We start from the raw sequence: 26,499 nt of genomic DNA, 5'->3' as shown, positions 1-26,499 counted from the left end.
GAGGCCAGGAGTTCAAGACCAGCCTGGGCAACATAAGGAGACCCTGTCTCTACAAAATAATAATTAAAAAAAAATTATTAGCTGGGTGAGGTGGCTTGCGCCTGTATGCTCCTGTAGTTCCTGCTACTTGGGAGGCTGATGTGGGAAGATCGCTGGAGCCCAGGAGGTCAAGGCTACAGTGAGCTATGATCACACCACTGCACTCTAGCCTGGGCAACTAGAGTGACTAAGACCCCTCAAAAAAAAAAAAAAAAAAATTAAATAAATAAATAAAACTTTTAGGCCAGGTGTGGTGGCTCATGCCTGTAATCCCAGTGCTTTGGGACGATGAGGAGGGAGGATCGATTGAGGCCAGGAGTTTGAGATCAGCCTAGGCCACACAGCAAGACCCTGTCCCCCCAAAATTAAAACAAAACAAAACAAAAAACAAAAAAAAAAAAAACAGCCCAGCATGGTGGTGCATGTCTGTGATGTCTGTGGTCCTAGCTGCTCAGGAGGCTAAGGTGGGAGGCAGAGGATTGCTTGAGAGCAGGAGTTCCAGGCTGCCATGAATGCAACTGCATTCCAGCCTGGGTCACAGAGCAAGACCCTATCTCAAAAAGAGGAATCTTTTAGATGAATCCAAATTACAACAGATTGAAAGTTTTTTAATGTGAAATAAAATGTGACTTATTGACATCTTAAAGAGTTTGCTAATATATTTATAATATATTTATACTGTCTTTTGAAAAAAGCTCAATCTAATTGGTCAGGACAGGTCATTGTAAATTTTCTAAGAAGATTCTGAAAACTTCAGGCCAAGATTCCATTTTACCTGCAGAAAATAGAGAGACTGCCAAGGCTAAACCATCTCCTATCAATACCTGCAATCAAGGTAAAACATTCAAGGGCTATGGATGCTTGTTCACTAACAAGACTAAAAAATCATACCAATTAGCTGATGTAAAGTCTCCTAAGGAATCTGGATTCATCACATATACCAATTAGGTAATAATCCAGCCACAGTTCCTTTCATGGATATAAAAAGACTTTTCTTCCTGTGAATTATTTTGCTCTCAAGTGAGAAATCATTTAAAAGTTAAGGAAGTAGAGAAGTTCCTTCATCTCTAGTCAGGACATAAAATATGAGAGTGAGGACCAGGCTCACCATGTAACTCAAGAGTTGCCCTTTAGGATTGCAGGGTTGCTTAAGGTTGTCAAATCTTAAAATATCCTGTAACAGTTTATTCATTATTAACTGCTGTTTACAGAATAGTTTCAAGCTATAATTTAAGTATTAATAATATAAACCACTAATTTATTTTTATGTTATAAATTACTGAAAATTCAGAAGACAAAAAACAGAACTCCCAATAATTCTAGTATTTTAATACAAGTACTTTTTCCATTTTGATGTATTTATTTCGTTTTTTCCTAGGTAATTTTATTTATTATTATTTTTTTTTTGAGATGGAGTCTCGCTCTGTCGCCCAGGTTGGAGTGCAGTGGCCGGATCTCAACTCACTGCAAGCTCCGCCTCCCGGGTTTATGCTATTCTCCTGCCTCAGCCTCCCGAGTAGCTGGGACTACAAGCACCCGCCACCTCGCCCAGCTAGTTTTTTGTATTTTTTAAGTAGAGATGGGGTTTCACTGTGTTAGCCAAGATGGTCTCGATCTCCTGACCTCGTGATCCACCCATCTCGGCCTCCCAAAGTGCTGGGATTACAGGCTTGAGCCACTGCGTCCGGCCGGTAATTTTTTTAAAACTGTAGTTGGAATTATCATGTGTGTGTATGTGTATGTTCTATGCCACTCTTCTCACTAACATAACAGATGCATTATTTCATGCTACTATAGTTTCATAAAATTTGCTTTAGCTCCACAACTTTTGTTTAAATTGAAAAAATTCTCTATAACTATATTTATATATATTTTTAAGAGACAGGCTCTTGCTATGTTATAGGTTGGAGTGCAGCAGCTATTTACAGATGCAATCATGGCTAACTGCAACCTCAAACTCCTGGGCTCAAGCAATTCTCCCATCTCAGCTTCCCAAGTAGCTGGGACTATAGGTGTGCACTACTGAACCGAGCATATATAACTATACTTTAACAATTTCATGCATGTTCTTTGTTTTTTTTTTTAGACAGGCTCTCACTCTATTGTCTAGGTTGGAGTGTAGTGGCACGATCACAGCTCACTGCAGCTTCAACCTCCACAGCCTCAGGTGATCCTCCCACCTCAGCCTCCTGAGTAGCTGGAAGCACAGGAGCACACCACCATGCCCAGCTAATTTTTGTATTTTTTGAAGAGACAGGGTTTCGCCATGTTGCCCAGGGTGGTTGCAAACTTCTGAGCTCAAGTGATCCTCCACCTCAGCCTCCCAAAGTGCTGGGATTACAGGTGTGAGCTGGCCTCATGCATATTTACTGTGACTTTTGAGAAAAGGATATAAGTAGCTGCTATAAATAAAACTAGTCTTAGGCCAGGTGCAGTGGTTCATGCCTCACACTTTGGGAGGTCAAGGTGGGTGGATCGCTTGAGCTCAGGAAATCAAGACCAGCCTGGGAAAAAATGGCAAAACCCAGTCTTTACTAAAAATACAAAAAATTAGCCAGGCATGGTGGTGCATGACTGTGGTCCCAGCTACTAGAGAGGCTGAGGTGGGAGGGCTGCTTGAGCCCAGGAGGTCAAGGCTGCAGTTAGCTGTGATCACACCACTGCATTCAAGCCTGGGTGACAGAGCGACACTGTCTCTAAATAAATAAATAAATAAATAAAATTAGTCTTGTGTTTATTCTCTGTAACAGTAGTAGTCACTGTAAAAACAAGCCTAGAACCTAAATAAATAAACCAATCAACATAAAATAATGTGGCTAAAGGAGCCCCCAACATTCAGTTACTCGCATTGAACTAGAGATGTTGCTCAGGTTCCCCTAAAACCCAACCAGCCTTTTTGGGGGGAAATGCAAGGAGAGTAGGAGAAGGAAGAGACAATGTTCCTAATAGAGAATAAAACACTGGCATGCAATATAATTATAAAATATATAAATATAAAAATACCCATTTTAAGCTACACAAAAGAAAATTACATCCATTTCAGAAACTGAAGACTAAGAATGAATATTTTGTTCATTAAATATGTATTTCCTCACTCAAGATTTGATCATGACTAAAACAACCTGTCTTATTAACTCAACCCTAACTGGAAATTAAAAATTCATTCCCTTTTAAATATTCTCTAATTTAAAAAAAAGTTGGCAGCCAGGTGCAGTGGCTTACGTCTGCCATCCCAACACTTTGGGAGACCAGGGTGGGAAGTTTGCTTGAGGTCAGAAGTTTGAGACCAGCCTGGGCAACTTAGCAAGACCCCATCTCTACAAAAAGTTTTTAAAAATTAGCATGGCATGTACCCCTGTGGTCCTAGCTACTTGGGAGGCTGAGGTGGAAGGACTGCTTGAGCCCCAAAGTTTGAGGTTACAATGAACTATGATTACATCACTGTACTCCATCTAGGCAACAGAATGAGACTCTATGTCTGTTTTTTAAAAAAAGAAAAATGGTTGGCTCTCCAATTGGCCCTGATTAATCAGTACTCAGGGTGAATACTAAATATCCTGTATCAACAAGCATGCCCAGGAAATATTTTAAATATGAAGAACTATGATTTATTGAGATATTATGCTAAATGACTGCATGTGTGTGGGTACTTGTGCACACTAAATGTATCTCATTATCCTTGTAATAACCCCATGAGGTATTTTATTTTTTTCACGGTGCCAAGAAAAAGTAGAACTCTATGAGGTATTTTAATTTAAAATCATCCTCATTAAAAAAAAAGATACTGGCCAGGCACAGTGGCTCACACCTGTAATCCCAGCACTCTGGGAGGCCAAGGAGGGCAGACCACGAAGTCAGGAGATCAAGACCATCCTAGCCAACATGGTGAAACCCGTCTCTACTAAAAATACAAAAAAATTAGCTGGGCGTGATGGTGTGCGCCTGTAGTCCCAGCGAGTCGGGAGGCTGAGGCAGGAGAACTGCTTAAACCCAGGAGGCAGAGGTTGCAGTGAGCCGAGATTGCGCCACTGCACCCCAGCCTGGCGACAGAGCAAGACTCCATCTCAGAAAAAAAAAAAAACAAAAGATACTGAGAGGCCAACTTGCCCTGGGTCAGAGGGACCAGTGCTGTGATTCCATGCTGGGCATCTGACTCTGAGGCCCATATTTATCAACACACCCCATGGTCTCCTCTGTTTCTTTAGCTTTATTTATTTTTTATTTTTATATATTTTTGAAACATGGTCTCACTCTGTCATCCAGGCTGGAGTGCAGTGGTGCAATCATGGCTCAGTGGAGCCTCAACCTTCATGGCTCAAGGGATCCTCTCACCTTAGCCTCCCAAGTAGCTGAGACTACAGGTGCACGACACCATGCCCAGCTGATTTTTTAATTTTCTGTAGAGATAGGGTTTTGCCATGTTGCCCAGGCTGGTCTTGAACTCTAGGGCTCAAGCGATCCTCCTGCCTCGGCCTCCCAAAGTGCTGGGATTACAGGTGTGAGCCACCACATCCAGCCTCTCTAGCTTTAAATATCCAATGCACTCTATTACTTTTTCATTTGCCATTGTCTGTGGCAGAAAATATATGAATGATCTAGCAAAAGAATTTTGATGGAGTAATCAGCAAGGCAACACTTGCTGATGGACAATGGCAACAGACAGAAAGGGGGTGAGAGAGTGACGAGAACCTTGTCCTAAGATTAAAGACCTCTGAAGACCAAAGTCCCTGCATATATTGGTCACTAAGGTCAGCATTTACCCTTTTTTTTTTTTTTTTTTTTTAATTTTCAGACAGAGTCTCACTCTGTTGCTAGGCTGGAGTGCAATGGTGTGATCTTGGCTCACTGCAACCTCCACCTCACGGGTTCAAGTGATTCTCCTGCCTTAGCCTCCCGAGTAGCTGGGAATACAGGTGCCCGCCACTACACCCAGTTAATTTTTGTATTTTTAGTAGAGACGGGGGCTTTCACCAGGTTGGCCAGGCTGGTCTCAAACTCCTGACCTCAGGTGATCCACCTGCCTTGGACTCCCAAAGTGCTGGGATTACAGGCGTAAGCCACCATGCCCAGCCCACATTTAACCTTTTATTCAGAAAAATACACACAGAGCAGATGAAAATGCATTTCCATGCGGTCTAAAGGAAAACTATTTCGTCTAGAAATGAGAAGACTTTACATAGCCCTGGCTCCTACAAAACTCCTCTCCTAACCCTCTCAAGCTTCCTGGAGAAGTATAGCCAACAAAAGACTACTTACCCAAGAGAGGAGTGCGGCCCCCCGGGTGGCGTGGAGTGTCATCTTGGTGATACCAGACAGTCACTCCAATGCGCCTGGAACCCAAGAGAGGAAGAAAAGCAGTTAATCATATCATATATCCATGATCAAGAAATAAAGGCGAAATGGTTCCATTTGCCAACTCTCAACACTGAAATCACTCTTCACTGAATCCACCAAGACACCATGGAAATTTTTAGAAAGCTGAGTATACATGAAAATTACTATAGAGCTTATATCAGAGACGACAGGAAAGAATTGTGCATTTAACTCAATGTCTACCCCACGTAATTTTTCAGTTTCACAGAAAATACAACATTCAAAGTTGGTCTTCAACCCTACTCTTTGGGACATGATGCCCTTAAATACAGAACAAACACGGTTTTCAGGCAGACCTGGGTCTGGATGCCGATTTAATGTGACCAGGGTCACAGGACCTTAGACAAGCAACATAACCTCTTTTAGTCTTTTTCTTTATCTGCAAAATGGGATCCACATACACCTCTCTGGGTTATTGTGATGCTTAAAGATAAAGCAAATAGTACGGTACCTGGCACATGGTAGGTTGTCAATAAATAATTACTGTTCTTAAGCAGAAATGTTGATTTCCAGCTCTTTCTACAGGTACCCAAATTCTACCTAACAATACCCAAGCCCTTGGGGAAACTGTTCTAGTTTCTGGATTTTTGTATCTTCCACAGAAATGTTTCACAAACATGGTTCAAATAGGGGATTGAGTATATCCAAACGTAGGTCTCTGGATGAGGTCAACTCCAATTCTGGAGGAGATCCCATGGGATATTAAATGAAAATTAGGTACCTGTCCTGGTGTTCTCATCCCCAATTGCCTTTCCCATTGAGATTCTGCCACCTGCCTGCCAACCTACCCAAGAGACCACAGGCCAGATAACTAAATATTCACCAACACCTCCTAGCAGCCCTTACAATTTTCACTAATCTCCAGGGGCACAATGAGCCCTGTCCCACATCTCCTGCCACATGTGCTCAGTCTGTAACTACTCTAGAAGGAGGAACAAGAGTGGTAAGAGCCACATCGCCTATAAGTCTCCCCATATAGGCCGGGCGCGGTGGCTCAAGCCTGTAATCCCAGCACTTTGGGAGGCCGAGACGGGTGGATCACTAGGTCAGGAGATCGAGACCATCCTGGCTAACACGGTGAAACCCCGTCTCTACTAAAAAATACAAAAAAAAAAACTAGCCGGGCGAGGTGGCGGGCGCCTGTAGTCCCAGCTACTCGGGAGGCTGAGGCAGGAGAATGGCGTAAACCCAGGAGGCGGAGCTTGCAGTGAGCTGAGATCCGGCCACTGCACTCCAGCCTGGGCGGCAGAGCGAGACTCCGTCTCAAAAAAAAAAAAAAAAAAAAAAAAAAAGTCTCCTCATATATTAGCATCTCCAGAGTGTGGGCTCTGCAGAACCAGTTTACTGTATGCAAGTTGGGGATCAAGAAAGACACCATTCTTGCCCACAAGGTGCTCACTGTCTAGTAAGGGAAAGAGATACAAAAATCTGAAAATTCATTCCCCATTATCTCTTGGTCCTTCCTATCCAAGTATACTCTGTTTATCAGCCAACCGAAAGGTATTTTCTTAGTTCCTAAATATGATCATCCTCGCCAGGAGCGGTGGCTCACACCTGTAATCCCAGCACTTTGAGAGGCCAAGGCAGGTGGATCACGAGGTCAGCAGATCGAGACAATCCTGGCTAAAACGGTGAAACCCCATCTCTACTAAAAATACAAAAAAATTAGTCAGGTGTGGTGGCGGGTGACTGTAGTCCCAGCTACTCGGGAGGCTGAGGCAGGAGAATGGCATGAACCCGGGAGGCGGAGCTTGCAGTGAACTGAGATTGCGCCACTGCACTCCAGCCTGGGTGACAGAGCGAGACTCCATCTCAAAACAACAACAACAACAATATATATATATGTGTGTGTGTGTGTGTGTGTGTGTGTGTGTGTGTGTGTGTGTGTGTGATCATCCTGTGCTAGAAGCTACATGGGAAATGGGAGACAATGACATGGTCCTTGCCTTTGAGGGGCTTAAAGCAGGGGAGGGAGTAAAATTAAACATACATGAAGCACTAATAGAAGAAAATAATTAAATGCTAAAATATAACTAAATGCTAATTACAATTAAGTGCTTCCTGACCCTGCAAAATCCAACATGATTCCACATGTCATGCCAGCATCAGTCTTGGAAATGAGCCAATTCACCTGGGCTTTGGCAAGGGCAAATGAAATGGTTAAGAGAGCTCTCAGGAGGGCAAAGAAGCTAAGGGGCTTATGTTCCTCGGTCTTGGATGATTATCATCAAGTATGCCCTATCCATGGGCAAGATTGTATAGCCCTTGAGGACAGGCATGGATGGATGCAGATAGCATGGTTGACAAGACTAAAGCTCAAGGGACCACACTTGGCTCTGTGGTGGGGCGGCAACAGCCAGACACTCAACTGGGGCTTCTTTAAAAAAAGGCCTCTGAGCTATTAAATCACAAGAAATGAGGCTGAGATCACCTCTCCCCCATCCTCACTGCTGCTTATAGACTTGCAGTCTTTTTGATGAGGCCCAACACTTCAGTCAGAAATTTTATTTGCAACTGTAGGCAGATCTTGCCCCCTTTGAAAGATTCACAGCTGTGCTACTAAAAATGTCCTGAGGTTTAACCAACCTCTTCATCTCAGAGGCAAAACATACAACCCTGAGGTCCTCCCAGGAGAGCCTGTCTAAAACTAGTTCCACTGCTCAAGAAAATGAGTGTCAAGGCTAAATATTCTTTTCTGTGTTCCCCAGGCACAGAAATACGAGGAACCCAATATTCACCACTAGGAACTCCTGAAGGACCTTGTCTGCTCTTCAGGTCTAAGCCTGTAAAGAGGTACTTTCTTAGAGATAGAACATCAGGGTGAGAGGCTTCAGGAGAGCCCCAGCCATTCCCTTTTCTCTGGGTAAGGTATGACTGAAGCCAGGAGCACAGCTAAGTCTTCTACATTGGGACTATAGCTTTAAGCAGACTTTGGCTGGGAACCCAAGGGCTCCCAGTCAGAGTACCATCCTCCCCACCCTCCCTCTGAAATCTGAGGCAGGCCCCACCCAGTACACTGGGTGATGCTGATGGAAAAACAGATCCTTGCGATGGTAGCCTGGAACCATTTCACAGAAGGATCTGCTGAGATCCACCCCAGCTGGATCAGGCACCCCCGCAACCGTTACTCAATAAACAAAGAAACAAAAGGCCAGGCCCTCTGAGGGCACCTTTGGAGTTCCCATCTACCTGATTCTCTGAGAAAGAAATTCCCCCAGAATCTAAAACAGAGGCCTCAATGAGCTGGTAAGGCACCCTCCCTTTTCCCTGTTCTCAAGAAGTAACCAAGGACACAGAAGCAGTTATGTAACAAACTTAAGGCCCTGCATCTTTTTTACATTTCCCAAACTGAGACAATGCAGCTCCCCGGCATCAGGACCAATTCCCACATTTATAGTAACTCCTCTGTTTCCAGAAAATAAGTATCAAGATAAGAAGAGTGACACTAAAGAGACATGCAGCCACTTTGCTTGTACCCTCTCTGGACCTTAAAGAGTTAAAGTCTAGCCATTATTTCCTACCAGGGCTGAAGCTAATATAAACCACCTGCTCAGATGCAAGAAGTGGGACCAGAGGGTCAAATTGCTGAGCTCTGGAGTCTATTCTGAAAAAGCTTCAGTTTTAAGTACAGAACAAGTGATAGGCCAAAGGCCAGAGGGTCTGAGCTGCAGCAGTACTGCTCTCCTTACCCCACCCCTGGCCTGGGTGCCAGCTCCTCTGAGACTGCCTCTTAGCCACTTATTGCCCATCAAGGGAACACCAGCCCTACCTCAAGATAACACCAAAGTGACCTTTGGTCCCAGAGAGTTGTTAAACCACACGTATCTCTCAGCTCATGGGCCCTTGCTTCTGCTGAACCCTCATTCTCTTAGTGCTAACTCCCACTCCCAGAATTTCAGGGCCCAAAGCCCACACAAGCTCCCACCTCAAAGAGTCTTTCCCAGAATCCCACCCCCTTCTCCACCTGATAGTTCCAAAGGACTACAGCCTCACAGCTCACAAAGGAAATGGCTGCCCCATCTGTGCGCCAGTGCTCACTTGCAAAATTTACTACCACTTACCCTGAGACCCTGCCTGCCTGTAGCCTAAGAATTCCATGCTCTGTACCCCTTTCTTAGAAAGATACTCCCCATCTGAGAGACACTCATATTCAAAGAGTGAAAATCCTGATCTTGCGGCTCCTCCTCCTCCTCCAACTCTGGGATGGATAGGTCAGGAGGCACATGCAAGCAAACACCCAGACCTCACCTGGCAGGTTACCCCAGAGGGGCCAAGCCACCTTGCCCTAGGCTAACAAGCTATAAAAACAGCATAGGAAATACGTAGCTAGTACATCCCCTGCCTCTGAGAAGATAAAAGGCAAAAGGACCAGTGGCTCCAAGAGACGTCATACAGAGAAAAACAATCTTTTTCAATTCCTGGGGAGTACTGGGTAGACCGTCTGGTCCAAGTCCAAAGAGTTTCCTGAGGTCAGGGGCAAACCAGTTTGGTCCTTTTAAAGGGACTAGCTGGGGCTCAGGCCTCCTCCTCTTAACACAGACCACCCCATCTTTGTAGCCTAGAGTTTGGCACAGAACCCCAAGGCCCTGGAGAGGAACAACAGAGGGATTGCAGGGGAAACCAAGATTCTCTGGTTTCTTCAAAAGTGGCTTACTGATGTCTGCCCCTTCTCCTCACGCTCTGGAGGGTCCGGATCAGGATGACGGCAAAAGAGCTGCAATCAGGAACCAGACCCGCAACCAGGCCCGCAGCCATGTATTGTACGGAGGCGCGTACATACACACTTACACACATACACTCACCTGGGCCCCCACCACTATATTCACACACCCTGGTCCCTACTAGCTGACAAAATGAACCCTTTTTTTACTGCCCACCACCGTGCACACACCCAGGGCCTCACACACCCAGGGCCTCACGCAGAAATGGTGAAGCCCTCTCATGAGCTACCCCTACAGCTCAACGTGCAGGCGCACACGCTTTCCTTCTCTGAACAAAAACATGCTGACATCTACGCAAGGGGGGAAAGAAAGCAACCCTTTGCTCTGAAAGGCGCCAACTCCCGGATGTTGGCAAGCTCTACTCCACAGCGCCTGTTTCTGAGTATGTTTACTTGCTCTCCCTCTTCTCTCCCTCCCCTTTAAGGATGGCGCAGGAAAGGGAGGTGAGGGGGGAGAATCCACCCCACTCCCTCTTCCATGTTTGAACAAAAACCCAGAGAAAGAGTGAGAGAGAAAAAGTCTCGGTGCAGGGGGGCCTTACCAGACTCCTAAAGCCAAACGTATCTACAGGTTTTAATCCGCCATTAGCATTTAAATCTTGAAAGGAGAGGAGGAAGGGGGGGGCCAGTGGAAAGTAACCCCACACACAAAAGAAAAGTTGTTGGTTTTCTTCTCAGTCTGCCTGGCAGGAGCGATCTTCCTGGCTGACAGCCAGAAGTGCGTCACAGCCAGGAGTCTGCTTTCTTTAAAGGCACAGCAAGCTTCCCTGATCTGGGAGCGACAGCAAGCAGGGGACTCTCAGTGGGGGTGGGGCCCAGAGGGAGGGGGTGCACTGGAGAGGAGGGGCTGCAAAGGGGAAGGCTGGAGGCTTGGTCCACGAACAAGAAAAGCAGGACGAATGGGGGTGGCGGATTGCGGGTGAAGGCACAAGCAGGCAGGCAAAATTACAGAACTCCAACAGCAGCAAGAGCCAAGGCAAACTGGCATAAACACACAAAACACATCTCACAGTGGCCTGCCTGACAAACCTGGGATCAACCGGACACTCCCCCTTCGCTCTGTTTTCCACCCAGAGTTTAAGGCAGCAGTAATAATCTGTCCATCTCTCTGGACAGCAATGGAAGGGTAGCACAAGGGCTGTCCTGATAATTAGATCAGCCCCTGCCTGGCGGACCGCAGGGCAGGGAGGAAGACCCGGGAACAGAGGCTTTGAAGAACAAGCAACATGCAGGCCCTTTGATCGGGGGCAGCTTCCTACCGGCCCAGGGCAGGCTGTGTCTTTAAGCACAACCATGCCGCTCACACACAAAGCACCCTGCCACCTTCCATGGGCACCGCCTGCCCTGCTCTGGGACACGGCCACCCCCTAAGTCCATTCCCCGAGGGAATCTCTCCAGCCCATACCTTCTGCGTGGCAAGGCCAGGGTGCCGCGCTGTGCCCGCTCCTCCCCCTCCGCCACCCAAACAAGAAGCCCAGGCAGATTCTGGCCCTGGAGTACAGGCCTGCGCTGTCCTGTGCTGCGTGCTATTGTCGGCTGTGGAATGGCCGCCAAAATCCCAGCTGTGCTGCCAGAACCTAATCCCCTGTTCCGCTGAGCATTTGTGGGGAGGGGCTGAGGGGCCAAGGCACGAGACCGAGTACGCTAGGCACTGGCTGCAGCCCTTAACAGACGAAGGCACCGGGACTTGTAGGCTCTGCTTCTCCTACATGGCTGAAAACAAAAGATGTCTGACAAAACCACAGCACAGCATTTCCCCCCACTACATAGTGACTGTCACCAAGGTTGAAAGGGAAGCCCACCAGATGGTCAACAGACACCGCCTAATCTTATGCCACAAACATTTATTGAGCACCTACTATGTGTAAGGCACTCCTACAGGAAACTGTAGGAAGTATACAAAGATTAATTAATTAAGCCCCAGCATCTGCACTGAGGTAGGTTGTCATTCCACAGGAGATATGAAATGTGACTTGAAGATTAATTTCAAACTGGTGTGCTACTTTCCATAAAAGCTGTAAAGAAAAATTCTAACCAGTTTAGAGTAGGGAAGGGTTACAAAAATGAAGTGCCATTTTAATTTGGACCTTGAAACACACAGGTAGCATTTCCCCAGATGGAAACAGAGAGGTGTGGGGAGGAAGCAAAAGCAGAGACGAGGCATGGAAGCAGTAGGAGAAAAGGCTTGAAGAGTGAGGTAAGGTCAGAGAGCTAGGAGGATCTTGAACCTCAAACCAAGGAATCAAAGATTTATAAGTTTATTTGTTTGTTATTAACACAGAGCTGTGGTATGACACAAACGGTGCCCCAAGTTTATTCTGATATATACCTGAATGAGACTAGCAGCAATGAGGTGAGTCAGGAGGCTGCACAGTCAGGAGACAGGTAATGAGGACACACAAGAGGGTAAGGTATGAAAGAATGGAAAGGGGGCTTGGCACGACGGCTCACACCTGTAATCCCAGCACTTTGGGTGGATCACTGGAGCCCAAGAGTTTGAGACCAGCGCGGGCAACATAGGGAGATCCCATCTCTACAAAAAAATTCATGAATAAAAAATTAGCCAGGTATGGTGGCCCGCACCTATAGTTCCAGCTACTCGGGAGGCTGAGGTGGGAGGATCACTTGAACCCAGGTGGAAGCTACAGTGAGAGACATTGTGGAGACAGGGTAAAGAACGGACAGGAGGCAGAGAGAGGAACTGTACAGGGGAGAAAAGTATGAGGGATGATATGAAGAATTAAACTGAGGAGATGACATGATGTCAGAAGAAGAGAGAAAACAGAGTATAATAAGTAGTAGCTGGTGGGTCACAGTGGCTCATGGCTGTAATGCCAGCACTTTGAGAGGCCAGCCTGGGCAACATGGCGAAACCCTGTTTCTACCAAAAAATACAAAAAAAAGAAAAAAAAAAACACACAAAAACAAAAACAAAAAATTAGCCAAGTGGAGTTTTTTTAAGAGGCAGGGTCTCACTCTGTTATCCAGGCTGGAGTGCAGTGGCAAGATCATAGCTCACTGTAACCTCAAACTTCTGGGATCAAGTGATCCACCTGCCTCAGTGTCCCAAGTAGTGGGAGTACAGGTGTGTGCTACCATGCCTGGCTAATTTTTTTTTTTTTTTCTGTAGAGACAGGGTCTCTCTATGTTGCCTAGGCACCGCATTATTATAAATTCTTCTCTAAAAATTCTATGCTTCTCCCAAAGCCCTGGGATTACAGGCATGAACCACCACACCTGGCCCAGAGTTGTCTTTGTTTTTTTCTACTAGGAGGTATACTATAGAGGTCACAATCATTGGCTACAGTTTATAACATATAGGCTAAAATGTTTTACACATAAGACAACCAGTAAAACGTCATGATTTACAAACAAATTAGTGTCTTTTTTAGTGTCAAAGTCCCAGCTACTCAGGAGGCTAAGGTGGGAGAATTGCTTGAATGCGGAATGAGCAGAGATCATGCCACTGCACTCCAGCCTGGGTGCCAGAGTAAGACTCTGTCTCAATAAATACATAAATAAATGGACAGATAGACAGAAAGACATATAGTAGCTAATGCTTACTGAGTGCATACTATGTACCTGACACTATTCTACTGACCTAACATGTACGAACTCATTAATCTTAACAACTCCCTTATGAAGTAGGTACCATTATCACCCAACCTTATAGAGGAGGAAATTGAGCTACGAGACTAAATAATTTGCCAAGATCACACAGCAAGTAAACGGTAGAAGTCTCTACCACATGCTGCTAACTATTTGATGTTGGCAAGAAACTTCTGAGCTTTAGTACCCCATTTGTAAAATAAGAATAAAGACACCCGTTATAAAAAAAGTGATGAAAATTAATGAAAATTAATTCAATAATACCTATAAGGTGTCCAACACACTGGCTAGCATGTAAGGCATGGATGGGTGCTTCCTGCAGACTAATTCCTGTTTGTTTGGCATTTTGGTCGCTTGTCACCAAGGTGTCCAAACAGAAGTTGGCTCACCAATTGTTTGGGAAGCCAGAGAGCGTATTCTGCCTGGAGCAGGAGGCTGGATCCTCTGTCTGTCTGCCTTCTTCCCATCAGTCTGCCTCTCTAGGTTTTACTTTAGGGTCCAGCTCAAATATTTAATATATTTGATTTAATATTCCTAACTCCTCAAATATTTAACAGTTAACAGGGGTTACCTTGCGGGAGGAGTTAGATTGTAGGGAACATTCACTTGGGGACTTTCTATGCTGTATGTTTTTTTTTTTTTTTTTTTTTTTTGAGATGGAGTCTTGCCCTGTCACCCAGGCTGGAGTACAATGGCATGATCTTGGCTCAATGCAACCTCCGTCTCCTGGGTTCAAACAATTCTCCTGCCACAGCCTACCAAGTAGCTGGGATTATAGGCACCTGCCCCCATGCCCAGCTGATTTTTGTATTTTCAGTAGAGACAGGGTTTGACTATGTTGGCCAGGCTGGTCTCGAACTCCTGACCTTGTGATCTACCCACCTCAGGCTCCCAAAGTGCTGGATTACAGGTGTGAGCCACCATGCCCGGCCTTGCATTTATTTTTAATAATCTTATATTACACTGGTGATAAGAAAAATGTAACTACCTCCTACTCTTGGCACTTATGTGTATATGCATGAAAGTCTTGTCTTCACATCTAGAATGGAAATTCCTCAAGGGCATAACCAGTTCTACCGCTCTCTCTCTGTGATCCCCCATAACACCTAGCACACTAGCACTCCTTAAATCTGCTTCTCCAAACTACATCTGGATGTCAGGTTTACAAATTCAACTTTCTGGCCACCAGAGAATGACTGTGGTGGGTGGTTGGGATGAGGTGGGGGTGGGGGTCAGACCAAGGATCATTGCTGTAGGCTCCCCATCACCCTGCTGCTTCTTCCAGGCCCTGTAGGCTATTCCCACTGTATGATTTGTAGTCTGTAGTTAGCAATCACTATTAGCAGGAAGAGAAGTTCTTATTCAAAGGAGCACCATGAAAGAAAAGCAAAGCAGATACCAAAACTTTTATAGAAAAGCAAAGTGGCAAACATAATTGTTTGGGGTTTTTTTGTTTTTTGTTTTCTTGAGACAGAGTCTCTGTCACCCTGGCTTGAGTGCAAGTGGCACAATCATGGCTCACTGCAGCCTCAGCCTCCTGGGCTCAAACAATCCTCCCACCTCGGCCTCTGGAGTAGTGGGACTACAGGTGCGTGCCACCACGGCTGACTAATTTTTGTATTTTTTTTGTAGAGACAAAGTTTCATCATATTGCCCAGGCTGGTCTCAAACTCCTGGGCTCAAGTGATCTGCCTGCTTCAGCCTCCCAAAGTGCTAGGATTACAGGCATGAGCCATCACAGGCCTGGCCAAACTTAATTTAAAGACTGGCATTATCAATGCTCCAGAAAATGTATAAGGCGAAAATAGGAGGGAGGCCTGCTAAAACTGCCCTGGCCACATATGGCAATGGGTCAGCCCTGAAGCTTCCTAGCCCAGATAGAACTGACACTGTCTCAAAAAGTCTCCCCAGCCTGGCCCCTTGCTCTAAACTTAAGGCAACAGCTTCCAGCTGTGCAGCTTCTGAGAGGCTGAACCTTCCCCTGGAACCCCTCTGCAAAGCTGCCAAGTTTCTGGGCCAGCTCTTCAGGGCAGCCCAAGAAGCCTGGCCAGTTTCTCCAGCGTTTCCCTCCTCTTCCGCCCGCCTGTGGCAGCAGCAGAATTTCGACAGCTCCTCTCACAGCCTAGACAGGCAGCAGGCAGCCACATGGCTCCTGCCTGATTCTTACTGTCCCCAAAAGAGTGGGAAAGGAGTGGTAAAACCTTTCTAGAAAAAGAGAAGGGCCGGGCATGGTGGCTTACGCCTGTAATCCCAGCACTTTGGGAGGCCGAGGCAGGCGGATCACCTAAGGTCGGGAATTCGAGACCAGCCTGACCAACATGGAGAAACCCCATCTCTACTAAAATTACAAAATTAGCTGGGTGTGGTGGTGCATACCTGTAATTCCAGCTACTCAGGAGGCTGAGGCAGGAGAATCGCTTGAACCCGGGAGGCAGAGGTTGTGGTGAGCCAAGATGGTGCCATTGCACTCTACCCTGGCCAACAAGGGTGAAACTCCGTCTCAAAAAAAGAAAGAAAAAGAGAAGAAAAGAAAGGCGTGGGGGTGGGGGAGGGAGAGGGAGAGGGAAAGAGAGAGAGAGAGAGAGAAAGGAACGAAGGAAGGAAAAGAGAAGGGAAGGAAGGAAGGAAAGAAATCACTTTAAATTTGGTAGGGCGGGCTGGGCACAGTGGCTCACGCCTTAATCCCAGAACTTTGGGAGGTTGAGGTGGGCAGATCGCTTGAGCTCAAGAGTTCAAGACCAGACTTTCCAACGTGGCAAAATCCCATGTCTACTAAAAATACAAAAATTAGCTGAGTATGGTGGCAGGAGCCTGTAATCTCAGCTACTTGGGAGGCTGAGGCAAGAATCACTTGAATCCGGGAGGAGGAGGTTGCAGTGAACTGAGACTGTGCCACTTCACTTCAGTCTGGGTGACAGAGTGGGACTCTGTCACAAAAAAAGAAAAAATAAATAATTTTAAATTAAAATAAATAAATAAATTTCAGTAGAGTTCAGATAGAGGTTGGAGGAGGGTGGTGACTGGTTAGGAGCACAAAGGTTATTTCAAAGGGTCAGGTGATGCTCCTGCCTCAGTCTCCTGAGTAGCTGGGACTACAGGCATATGCCATCGCACCAGGATTTATATTATCATTTTTGAAAGTTTAAACAAAAAAAGACTGGAGCTGGGTGTAGTGGCTCATGCCTGTAATCCCAGAACTTTGGGAGGCCAAGGTGGGAGGATAATTTGAGCTCAGGAGTTCAAATTCCTCAGGAGTTCAAGACCAGCCTGGGTAACATAGCGAGATCCTCGTCTCTACAAAAAATAAAAGAATTAGCCGGACATGGTGGTGTGCGCCTGTAGTCCTAGCTACTCAGGAGGCTGAGGTGGGAGGATTGCTTGAGTCCAGGAGTTTGAGGTTATAGTGAGCTATGATCATGCCACTGCACTCTAGCCTGGGCAATAGAGCAAGACATGTCTCAAAAAACAAAAACAAATAAATACTAGGAGAGTTCAAGTCCCCAATCATCCCCATGGGATGATTGTAACATAAATAATTAGCCTGGCACTCAAGGCCCTCCATGATCTGCAACTTCTAGAGTTCTAGCTTCTAGAGTCGTTATTCCCTTACCCAAACCCTCCACTCTGCCAGGCAGGTCTATAAAGTTACAGATTTGTCAGCCGGGCGCGGTGGCTCACGCTTGTAATCCCAGCACTTTGGGAGGCTGAGGCGGGTGGATCACTTGAGGTCAGGAGATGGAGATCATCCTGGCTAACACGGTGAAAACCTGTCTCTACTAAAAATAGGTGTGATGGCAGACACCTGTAGTCCCAGTTACTCAGGAGGCTGAGGCAGGAGAATGGCGTGAACCCGGGAGGCAGAGGTTGCAGTGAGCCGAGATTGAACCACTGCACTCCAGCCTGGGTGGCAGAGCGAGACTCCGTCTCAAAAAAAAAAAAAAAAAAAATTACAGATTGTCCTGAGGATTAGACAAGATGACCACAGGGGACAGGCTCTGGATTAGCTACGAATAACAACAGTAACAGCAACGATAAAGATAGACTTTATGATGCCAGGACATAAGTGACAGAGAAAAGACTAGAAGGCATTGTATTGGGCAGTTTTATTTTACTTTATTTTTTAAATAAAATTAAAAAAACATATGGAACTCTTCACAAATTTGCATGTCATCCTTGCACAGGGGCCATGCTAATCTCTGTATGGTTCCTATTTTATTTTGTTCCAATTTTAGTACACATGCTGCCGAAGGGAGCACTGGATAGTTTTAAAGATGAGGAAATCTGAGGCTCTGAGGCTCAGGAATTAGGTGACTTACATGATTTTAGTCATGTAAATAGTAAGCTGTCTACCTTGTCCCTATATTATCCTTTTTTTTTTTTTTTGAGATGGAGTCTCGCTCTGTCAGCCAGGTTGGGGTGCAGTGGTGCGATCTCAGCTCACCGCAACCTCTGCCTCCCAGATTCACGTGATTTTTGTACCTCAGCCTCCCAAGTAGTTGGGATAATAGGCATGAACCACTGTACCCAGTTAGCCTATATTATTCTCTACAGCTGTTAGACAATCATTGAGTGAATGAATAAAAGCTAGCACATTCTCAGCGAATCGAAGAAGTAGTGCGCTTTTCCTCATGAAAATCAACTTTTTTTATTTTTTGAGACAGAGTTTTGCTCTTGTCCCCACGCTAGAGTGCAATGGCACGATCTCAGCTCACTGCAACCTCCACCTCCCGGGTTCAAGCAATTCTTCTGCCTCAGCCTCCCAAGTAGCTGGGATTACAGGCACCCGCCAATACGCTGGGCTAATTTTTTGTATTTTTAGTAGAGATGGGGTTTCACCATGCTGGGCTTGAACTCCTAACCTCAGGTGATCCACCTGCCTGGGCCTCCCAAAGTGCTGGAATTACAGGAGGAAGGCACCGCACCAGGCCGAAAATCAACTTCTTAATCAAAATAATCAAACACCTCCAATTTCAAAACTAATCACTAAAGAGTTTTTTTATGAGAATCCGAGAGCTTTACAAACCTTAAAGGACTAAAACTCCTCTGAAAACAGCAAACACCAAGAAAAGTCTTCTCCTAGAAGGGATGTGGCAATATCTCAAGGGTGAGAGGGGGAGGCTGTAAGGAAACGCTGGTGCTAAAGGGAAGGACTGCTGTTTCAGGAGCCTGACCTTGAGCTTATTTACCATGGGCTCATTCTCCCTCTCCAGAGGATAGTGGCTGATTAATGAGGCAGGGTTGGTAAGCCTGAGGCTTCTTGGGGAGAAAAGCAGAGGGCAAATCAAAACCCAGAGAGGATTCATTATAACATCCAACAGGCCCACTCAGTTCTCTCTCAAGAAGGCCTTTCTACAAAACAGCTAAGAACCTCTCCACCCTGTTTCACTGTCACAGAGGAGTAAAACGGCTCTGTCCCTACAGGCAACATAAGAACATATCTAGCACGTCTGCTCACACACACAGAATTAATTATAAGAAATGCGAAAGAAGGCCGGGCGCGGTGGCTCAAGCCTGTAATCCCAGCACTTTGGGAGGCCGAGACGGGCGGATCACGAGGTCAGAAGATTGAGACCATCCTGGCTAACACGGTGAAACCCCGTCTCTACTAAAATACAAAAAACTAGCCGGGCGAGGTGGCGGGCACCTGTAGTCCCAGCTACTCGGGAGGCTGAGGCAGGAGAATGGCGTAAACCCGGGAGGCGGAGCTTGCAGTGAGCTGAGATCCGGCCACTGCACTCCAGCCTGGGCGACAGAGCGAGATTCCGTCTCAAAAAAAAAAAAAAAAAAAAAAGAAATGCGAAAGAACCTGAAATGGAGGGGGAATACTCTTACTGCAGACAGCCTCCATGATGGTAGAAAACATACCAGATCTGGTGCTGAAAACCCCTGGAGGGGGGATGGGTCACTCACTAGCGATGTGGCTTAATGCAAGTCACAGAGACAAATTACTGAGACCCAAGCTAGGGTCAGATCAGCTCTAAAGTACCTTTTCGGGGCCAGGCACAGTTGCTCATGCTTGTAATCCCAGCACTTTTGGAGGCCAAGATGGGAAGATCACTTGAGCCAAGGAATTTGAGACCAGTGTGGGCAACATAGTGAGACCCTCTCTCAAAAATATATATGTATATATATTTGTGTGTGTGTGTAAATATGTGTGTGTGTGTATATATATATTTGCCTATCCATCTATCTATAGATACACAGATAAGTAAATATATATCAAAAAATGAAAATTGGCTGGGCATGGTGGTGTGTGTCTGTAGTACTGGCAACTTGGGAGGTTAAGTTGGGAGGATCACTTGAGCCCAGGAGTTTGAGGTTACAGTGAGCTATGACCATGCCACTGCACTCTAGCCTGGGCAACAGAGTGAGACCCTGTCTCTAAAATAAATAAATAAATAAAGTACCTTTCCACTTCCAAAAATTCCCATGATTCTTTCCACAGGATACCATTCTCAACAACAAATCTTGTAGTAGAACTCGTCTCCTCAGAATCTGGTCAAAACATCACTAGTTAGGGTGTTCTTTCCAAAAAATAGCAAATCTCCTAGAAACAGGCACATTGTGTGTTACCCTATTAGGACCCATTCCCAAAGCGAGGCACATACAGGTGCTTCATTAATACTCTGTTGAAAGGAGGAGGTCCTTGGAAACTGGTAGTACCAACTTAGCATGGCATACAATGAAAGGTGACTGGAGCCACACTTGAGGAACTACAAGGCAGCTTTTCATAAATAAAAGCCACAAAATCCAATTTATAACTACATCTGTCTAAAGAGCCTAAAGAAAAGTAGCTTTCTATACCTAGGTCTTCACCCCTTCTCCTCCCCACAGCTCTACTTTATCATCCCTGTCCTACACAGTACTGAGACCCCTGTCTTTTTGTCCAGGTCCACTTTTCCTTTTTCCACACTAGAATGCCTTTAATCACTGATAGAAATGAACAAACACGAATATGAGTTCTAAACAGGAAGATAGATTGCCTCAAGAACCAAACTTGTCAATATGTTACTAATAAGTGAAATAAGTGGGAATGGTGCCTAACATGGACAGATAAAATAAAACCCTAAAATACATATTGTGCTACAGATTTGAACAAACTTCAGGATTTTTAGGGAAGGTTGTGTCTCACATCTCAATTAATTTTCCCAAAAGAACCCTAAGAGGCAAGGTTTATTCCAATTTTATAAATTAGGAACCTAAGGCTCAGTAAGAAGAAAATACCGGCCGGGCGCGGTGGCTCAAGCCTGTAATCCCAGTACTTTGGGAGGTCGAGACGGGTGGATCACGAGGTCAGGAGATTGAGACCACCCTGGTTAACACAGTGAAACCCCGTCTCTACTAAAAAAATACAAAAAAAACTAGGCTGGGCATGGTGGGCGGGCGCCTGTAGTCGGCCAGCTACCCGGGAGCCTGAAGCAGGAAGAATGGCGTAAACCCGGGAGGCGGAGCTTGCAGTGAGCTGAGATCGGCCAGCTGCAGCTCCAAGCTGGGGCGCACAGAGCGAGACTCCCATCTCCCCAACCAAAAAAAAAAAAAAAAAAAAAAAGAAGAAAATACCTGCCTCAAGGTCGACTGGTAAGGCTGCAGATTAAGAACTCAAAGAGACGTCTTCTAAATCCAGTGCTCTCTCCAGCACATCTCCGCTACATCCTCTATCTTTCTCATCAGTATAGGTCTTTATGTATACAAAGCATTTCTGCATTCATTGTTTATACTGCTTCTGCCACGGCTCATGAAAAGGGCAATGCAGGTATCTAAATGGCACCAGATCTATATCCACCTTTTTTTTTTTTTTTTTTGAGACAGCGTCTTGCTCTGTCACCCAGGCTGGAGTGCAGTGGCACAATCATAGCTCGCTGCAACCTCAAACTTCTGGGCTCAAGTGATCCTCCCGCCTCAGCCTTACAAGTAGCTGCTGCTACAACAGGCATGCGCCACCATGCCTGGCTATTTTTAATTTTTAGTAGCAATGAAGTCTCACTATGTTGCCTAAGCTGGTCTCGAACACCTGGGCTCAAGGGATCCACCTGCACTGACCTCCCAAAGTGGTGGAATTAAAAGGTGTGAGCCACCGTGCTGGCCTATCCACACTTTTAAAGGTGCTAGTAAATAACCTGATCACCATGACAGAAAATAAATCCTATGTATCTGGAATCACTGAGAAGTACAAAATTTCACACAAGCAATTTTCCTACTAACTGAAATTTATCCCTTTTAAGGCAAAGTTCTTTCTTTATATCAAAACATATTCTCCAAAATACGTAAGATATATTACTCTTTACTTAGAATTAATGAAATTTAATCAGGAATATTCGACTATAAACATGATACATCCTTCATACTGTGCTAGGAATTCAAAGATTTTTTTTTTTGAGACAGGGTCTCACTCTGTTGCCCAGGCTGGTGTAGAGTGGTGCCATCTCAGCTCACTGCAACCTCTGCCTCTCAGGCTCAAGTGATCCTCCCGACCTCAGCCTCCCAAGTAGCTGGGGCTACAGGCATGCGGGACCATGCCCAGCTACTTTTGTACTTTTTGTAGATGGGGTTTTGCCATGTTGCCCAAGCTGGTCTCAATCTCTAGAGCTCAAGCAATCAGCTCACCTTGGTCTCCCAAAGTGCTGGGATTACAGGTGTGAGCCACTGTGCCAGGCCCAAGGGCAAATCTTTAAACTTGAGTTTACAATCTTATAGAGGAAGAGACACATCTGTAACCCATAATATGAGGCCAAAGAACATGGGCTTGGTGTGTGCTGAAAGGAAGGTAAGATAACACAAGCAGGGCTAGTGGGGGCCAACAACCCAGGGTGACTTACTGAAGAGACATGGAAGACGCTGAAGAGTCCTGGGCAGGAGAATGGTATACTACTTGTGCTTTTTGAAAAGATGACTCTAGTGCAACAGTGAGGCCAGAGGCAGAAAATGGACTTAGGTGGCAGCTGTAGAGGCAGACAGAAAACTGCACTGCCAGGGCAGGGGCAGTAGGAACTAAAACAGGTGGATCTGAAAGGCATTACAGAGGTAGAGACAATGCTCTTAGAATATAGGGGTGTGGGAAAGGTGGGGAGCTAAAGAGAACACTAAGATTCTTGCTTTCATGGAAAGACTTTAGAATGGGAAAATAAGAGAAGGTACTGGTTTAAAGGAGCTGTGAGGGACTAACTCAGGATGGGATGGAATGATGGGGAATGCTTTACATAGGAAGTGACATTTAAGCTAGATACTTAAAATATGAGCAGGATAAGTAGAGTTTCACCAAAAAGTAAAAAAGGAGTATTCTAGGCAGAGAAAACAGCACGTGCAAAGACAGAGCATATTACAGTTGAGCAATGGCATGCAGTTTTAGGGAGATGCATCAGATGATAAGAAGGGTAATAAGTAAGGCCAGGTGCAGTGGCTCACGCCTGTAATCCCAGCACTTTGGTAGGCCAAGGCAGGTGGATCATGATGTCAGGAGATTGAGACCATCCTGGCCAACATGGTGAAACCCTGTCTCTACTAAAAATACAAAAATTAGCTGGGTGTGGTTGCGCGCCTGTAATCCCAGCTACTCAGGAGGCTGAGGCAGGAGAATCATTTGAACCTAGGAGGTGGAGACTGCAGTGAGCCGAGATCATGCCACTGCACTCCAGCCTGGTGACACAGCAAGACTCTGTCCCAAAAAAAAAGAACGGTAAGTAATACTAAATTGTGAGGCACTTGCCTCATGCTAAGAAATTGTAGGTGATGAGAAGACAATCAAGGTTTCTAAAGGAAGAACGTAAAGGGGAACAGCATGATCAAGGCTATGTTTCAGAAGGAAAACTGTATGAAGTACAGACTGGAAAGGGAAGACACAAGAGGAAAGCAATAGAGCATAATGGCTAAGATTACGAGGTCTGAACTTAAAGACAACCTAATACAAATTCTGGGTTTATAGCTTAATAGCTCTGCAACCTTGGGCAAGTTATTTACTCTCTCTTTGCCCTCATTTTCCCCAGCTGTAAAATAGGAATAATAATAGTACTTTATCAGGCACATGCCACCACGCCTGGATATTTTTCTTTTATTTTTGTAGAGACAGGATCTTGCTATGTTGTCCAACCTGATCTCGAACTCCTGAACTAAAGTGAAGCTCCCACCTTGGCCTCCCAGAGCACTGGGATAACAGGTATGAGCCACTGTGCCCAGCCCATAGTTTCTAATTACACCTTTTTGTATTTTATTAATTTATCTTTTTCTCACTGCCTTAAGTTCCATGAAATCACAAACTGTGTGCTCACCACTGAATTCTTAGAAATCAGTACAATGGCTGCCACAGCATGAGTGTCTTGATAAGTACTTCTCGAATAAATGAAAGATTCCAAACCATATATTTTAAATTAACTCTATTTAAAATGTAACCTTTATATAGAACCCCAGGACACATAGAAGACAACAGTTTGAAGTAAGGGATATTTGGAGACTTGTTCCCTCTGCTTCTCCCTGGTTCTTGAGTCAGTTCTATAGTTCCGTAAAGCTTTACAGAATGCAGTGCAAAAACCATTGTTTGTTACAAACAAGTAATGTATGTCTGAAGTAAGGCAATGACAATAAAGATGCAACAGTAGCTTTGAAAACTGTTTATGATAGGCCCTGACAACCAATTACAGTAGGCCCTCTGTATCCATGGGTTCCCCATCTGTGGATTTAACCAACCTGAGATCAAAAGCATTTTGGAGAAGAAAAAAGCATCTGTACTGAAGATGTATAAACTTTTTTTTCTTGTCATTATTTTAAACAATACAATGTAACAACTATTTACATATTATTTACATTGCATTATATAAGTAACCCAAAGATGATTTAAACTATACAAAGGATGTGTGTAGGTTACATGTAAATATTATACCGTTTTATGTAAGAGACCTGAGCATCCAAGGATTTTGGCATCTGTGGGAAGTCCTGGAACCAATACTCCACAGATACTGAGGGACAACTGTATAAATGAAGAATGAGAAAAGGAAAATTCTTGAAGCACCTCTAAATTTCATAGCTTGAGTGAACAAATAAATGAACACATGTGTGCCAAAAAGCAAGATAAGAATGTAAGAGTGGCTGGGCACGGTGGCTCACATTTGAAATCCCAGCACTTTGGGAGGTCGAGGCAGGTTGAGGCCAGGAGTTCGAGACCAGTCTGGCCAACATGGTGAAACCCCATCTCCACTAAAAATACAAAAAAATTAGCCGGGCATGGTGGCAGGCACCTGCAATCCCAGCTACTTGAGAGGCCGAGGCAGGAGAATCGCTCAAACCCAGGAGGCAGAGGTTGCAGTTAACCGAGATCACACGATTGCAATCCAGCCTGGGAAACAAGAGCAAAACTCCATCTCAACAACAACAACAACAAAAAGTAAAAGTAACAATAACAATCTCCATTCATCTGAGCATAGTATCACCCCTATCAAGCAAATACTATTAATACCCTCGACTTATAGATTAAATCTTTCACAATGTTAAGCAACCTGTCATGATCTTTATTAAAAAAGATCATGAGGCTAATAAGTAGCAGAATTAAGATTCAAACCCAAGTCTGTCCCACTCCAAGTCCAAAATCTAAACAGTCTTGCTATATTGGCAAGCAGTTTGAGGGTTAGGTCTTAGATGTGAGATATCTACTGGATGAACAGTTAGAAATAATCAGTAACTAATGAAAAATATAATTTGGGGTTACAGATATGGATTTGGGCTCCATTTGGAACAGTGAATAAATTCAGAAGAGTGTCTATCAGAGGATCATGCTTGCTTATAAGGCCTGTAAATGGGCGATGTACTCATTTGCGATTGAAGTTTGTTGATTTACCAAGGTCTCTGCCTTGCACAGATCTAGTGGGCATCAGCATTAAGAGAGGAAGTAAAAAAAAAACTTTAGGAGAAATTCTAGATCTCTGGGGATTCCTGTTAGGACCTTTATATTATTTTTATTTTGGGAGAATTTAACAGAAAGCCAGTGACACCAACGTCAACAAAAAAAATGAGACAGCAAAGGTGATAAAGAGAATAGATTTGGGGATCATCATTTTCTCTCCTGCTTGAAATTCCACCGCTCTCAACAAAAATGACTATTATTTGTGTATGGCTCTTTACAACTAACAAAGTGTTTCCCATTTACAAGGTATTTCCTGTTTACCAATAATGTCACATGAACCTCACAACAGCTCTTTAAGGTGAGGGCATTATTATTTTCACTTTACCAAAGAGGAATGAAATCCAGAAAAGTTAAGTTTACCTTGCCTAAGGTCATACAGTTAAAAAGTAACCAGGCCACAATGTAACCATGGTCTTCTGGCTCCTAATCTGGGGCTCTTTCCAGAAGACTCACCTGAGATAACATGAGCCACTCACTTATGAACCAAGAGTCATCATCCCTATGTACACTTTCACTGCATTTAAAAATAAAACAAGGCGGGGCGCGGTGGCTCAAGCCTGTAATCCCAGCACTTTGGGAGGCCGAGACGGGCGGATCATGAGGTCAGGAGATCGAGACCATCCTGGCTAACACGGTGAAACCTCGTCTCTACTAAAAAATACAAAAAACTAGCCGGGCGACGAGGCGGGCGCCTGTAGTCCCAGCTACTCAGGAGGCTGAGACAGGAGAATGGCGTGAACCCGGGAGGCGGAGCTTGCAGTGAGCTGAGAGCCGGCCACTGCACTCCAGCCTGGGCGGCAGAGCAAGACTCCGTCTCAAAAAAAAAAAAATAAATAAAAATAAATAAATAAATAAATAAATAAATAAAACA

General features: G+C 45.0%; 1 protein-coding gene across 7 annotated transcripts in view; it reads right to left on the bottom strand.

Annotated features, from left to right (window-relative positions):
* NUMA1 (nuclear mitotic apparatus protein 1) overlaps window positions 1-26,499 on the bottom strand; it is an 85,532-nt gene that overhangs the window by 29,729 nt on the left and 29,304 nt on the right. For 4 of the 7 annotated variants that reach the window (XM_017894331.1, XM_017894334.1, XM_017894335.1 and 1 more), the window contains one exon: window positions 5,296-5,369. In XM_017894331.1, coding sequence (XP_017749820.1) covers window positions 5,296-5,337 — 42 coding nt within the window. In that variant the 5' untranslated portion in view covers window positions 5,338-5,369. Of the gene's footprint in view, window positions 1-5,295; window positions 5,370-10,674; window positions 10,872-11,537; window positions 11,858-26,499 lie in introns of those variants that run through there. The other 3 variants (XM_017894330.1, XM_017894337.1, XM_017894332.1) reach the window with 2 other exon arrangements.

The sequence above is a fragment of the Rhinopithecus bieti genome, unplaced genomic scaffold, assembly GCF_001698545.2.
Source record: "Rhinopithecus bieti isolate Rb0 unplaced genomic scaffold, ASM169854v2 scaffold_21412, whole genome shotgun sequence".
In the NCBI taxonomy this organism is placed as follows: domain Eukaryota; kingdom Metazoa; phylum Chordata; class Mammalia; order Primates; family Cercopithecidae; genus Rhinopithecus; species Rhinopithecus bieti.
The sequence above is the reverse complement of the archived record's forward strand: the minus strand, read 5'-3'. Positions and strand labels throughout refer to the sequence as shown.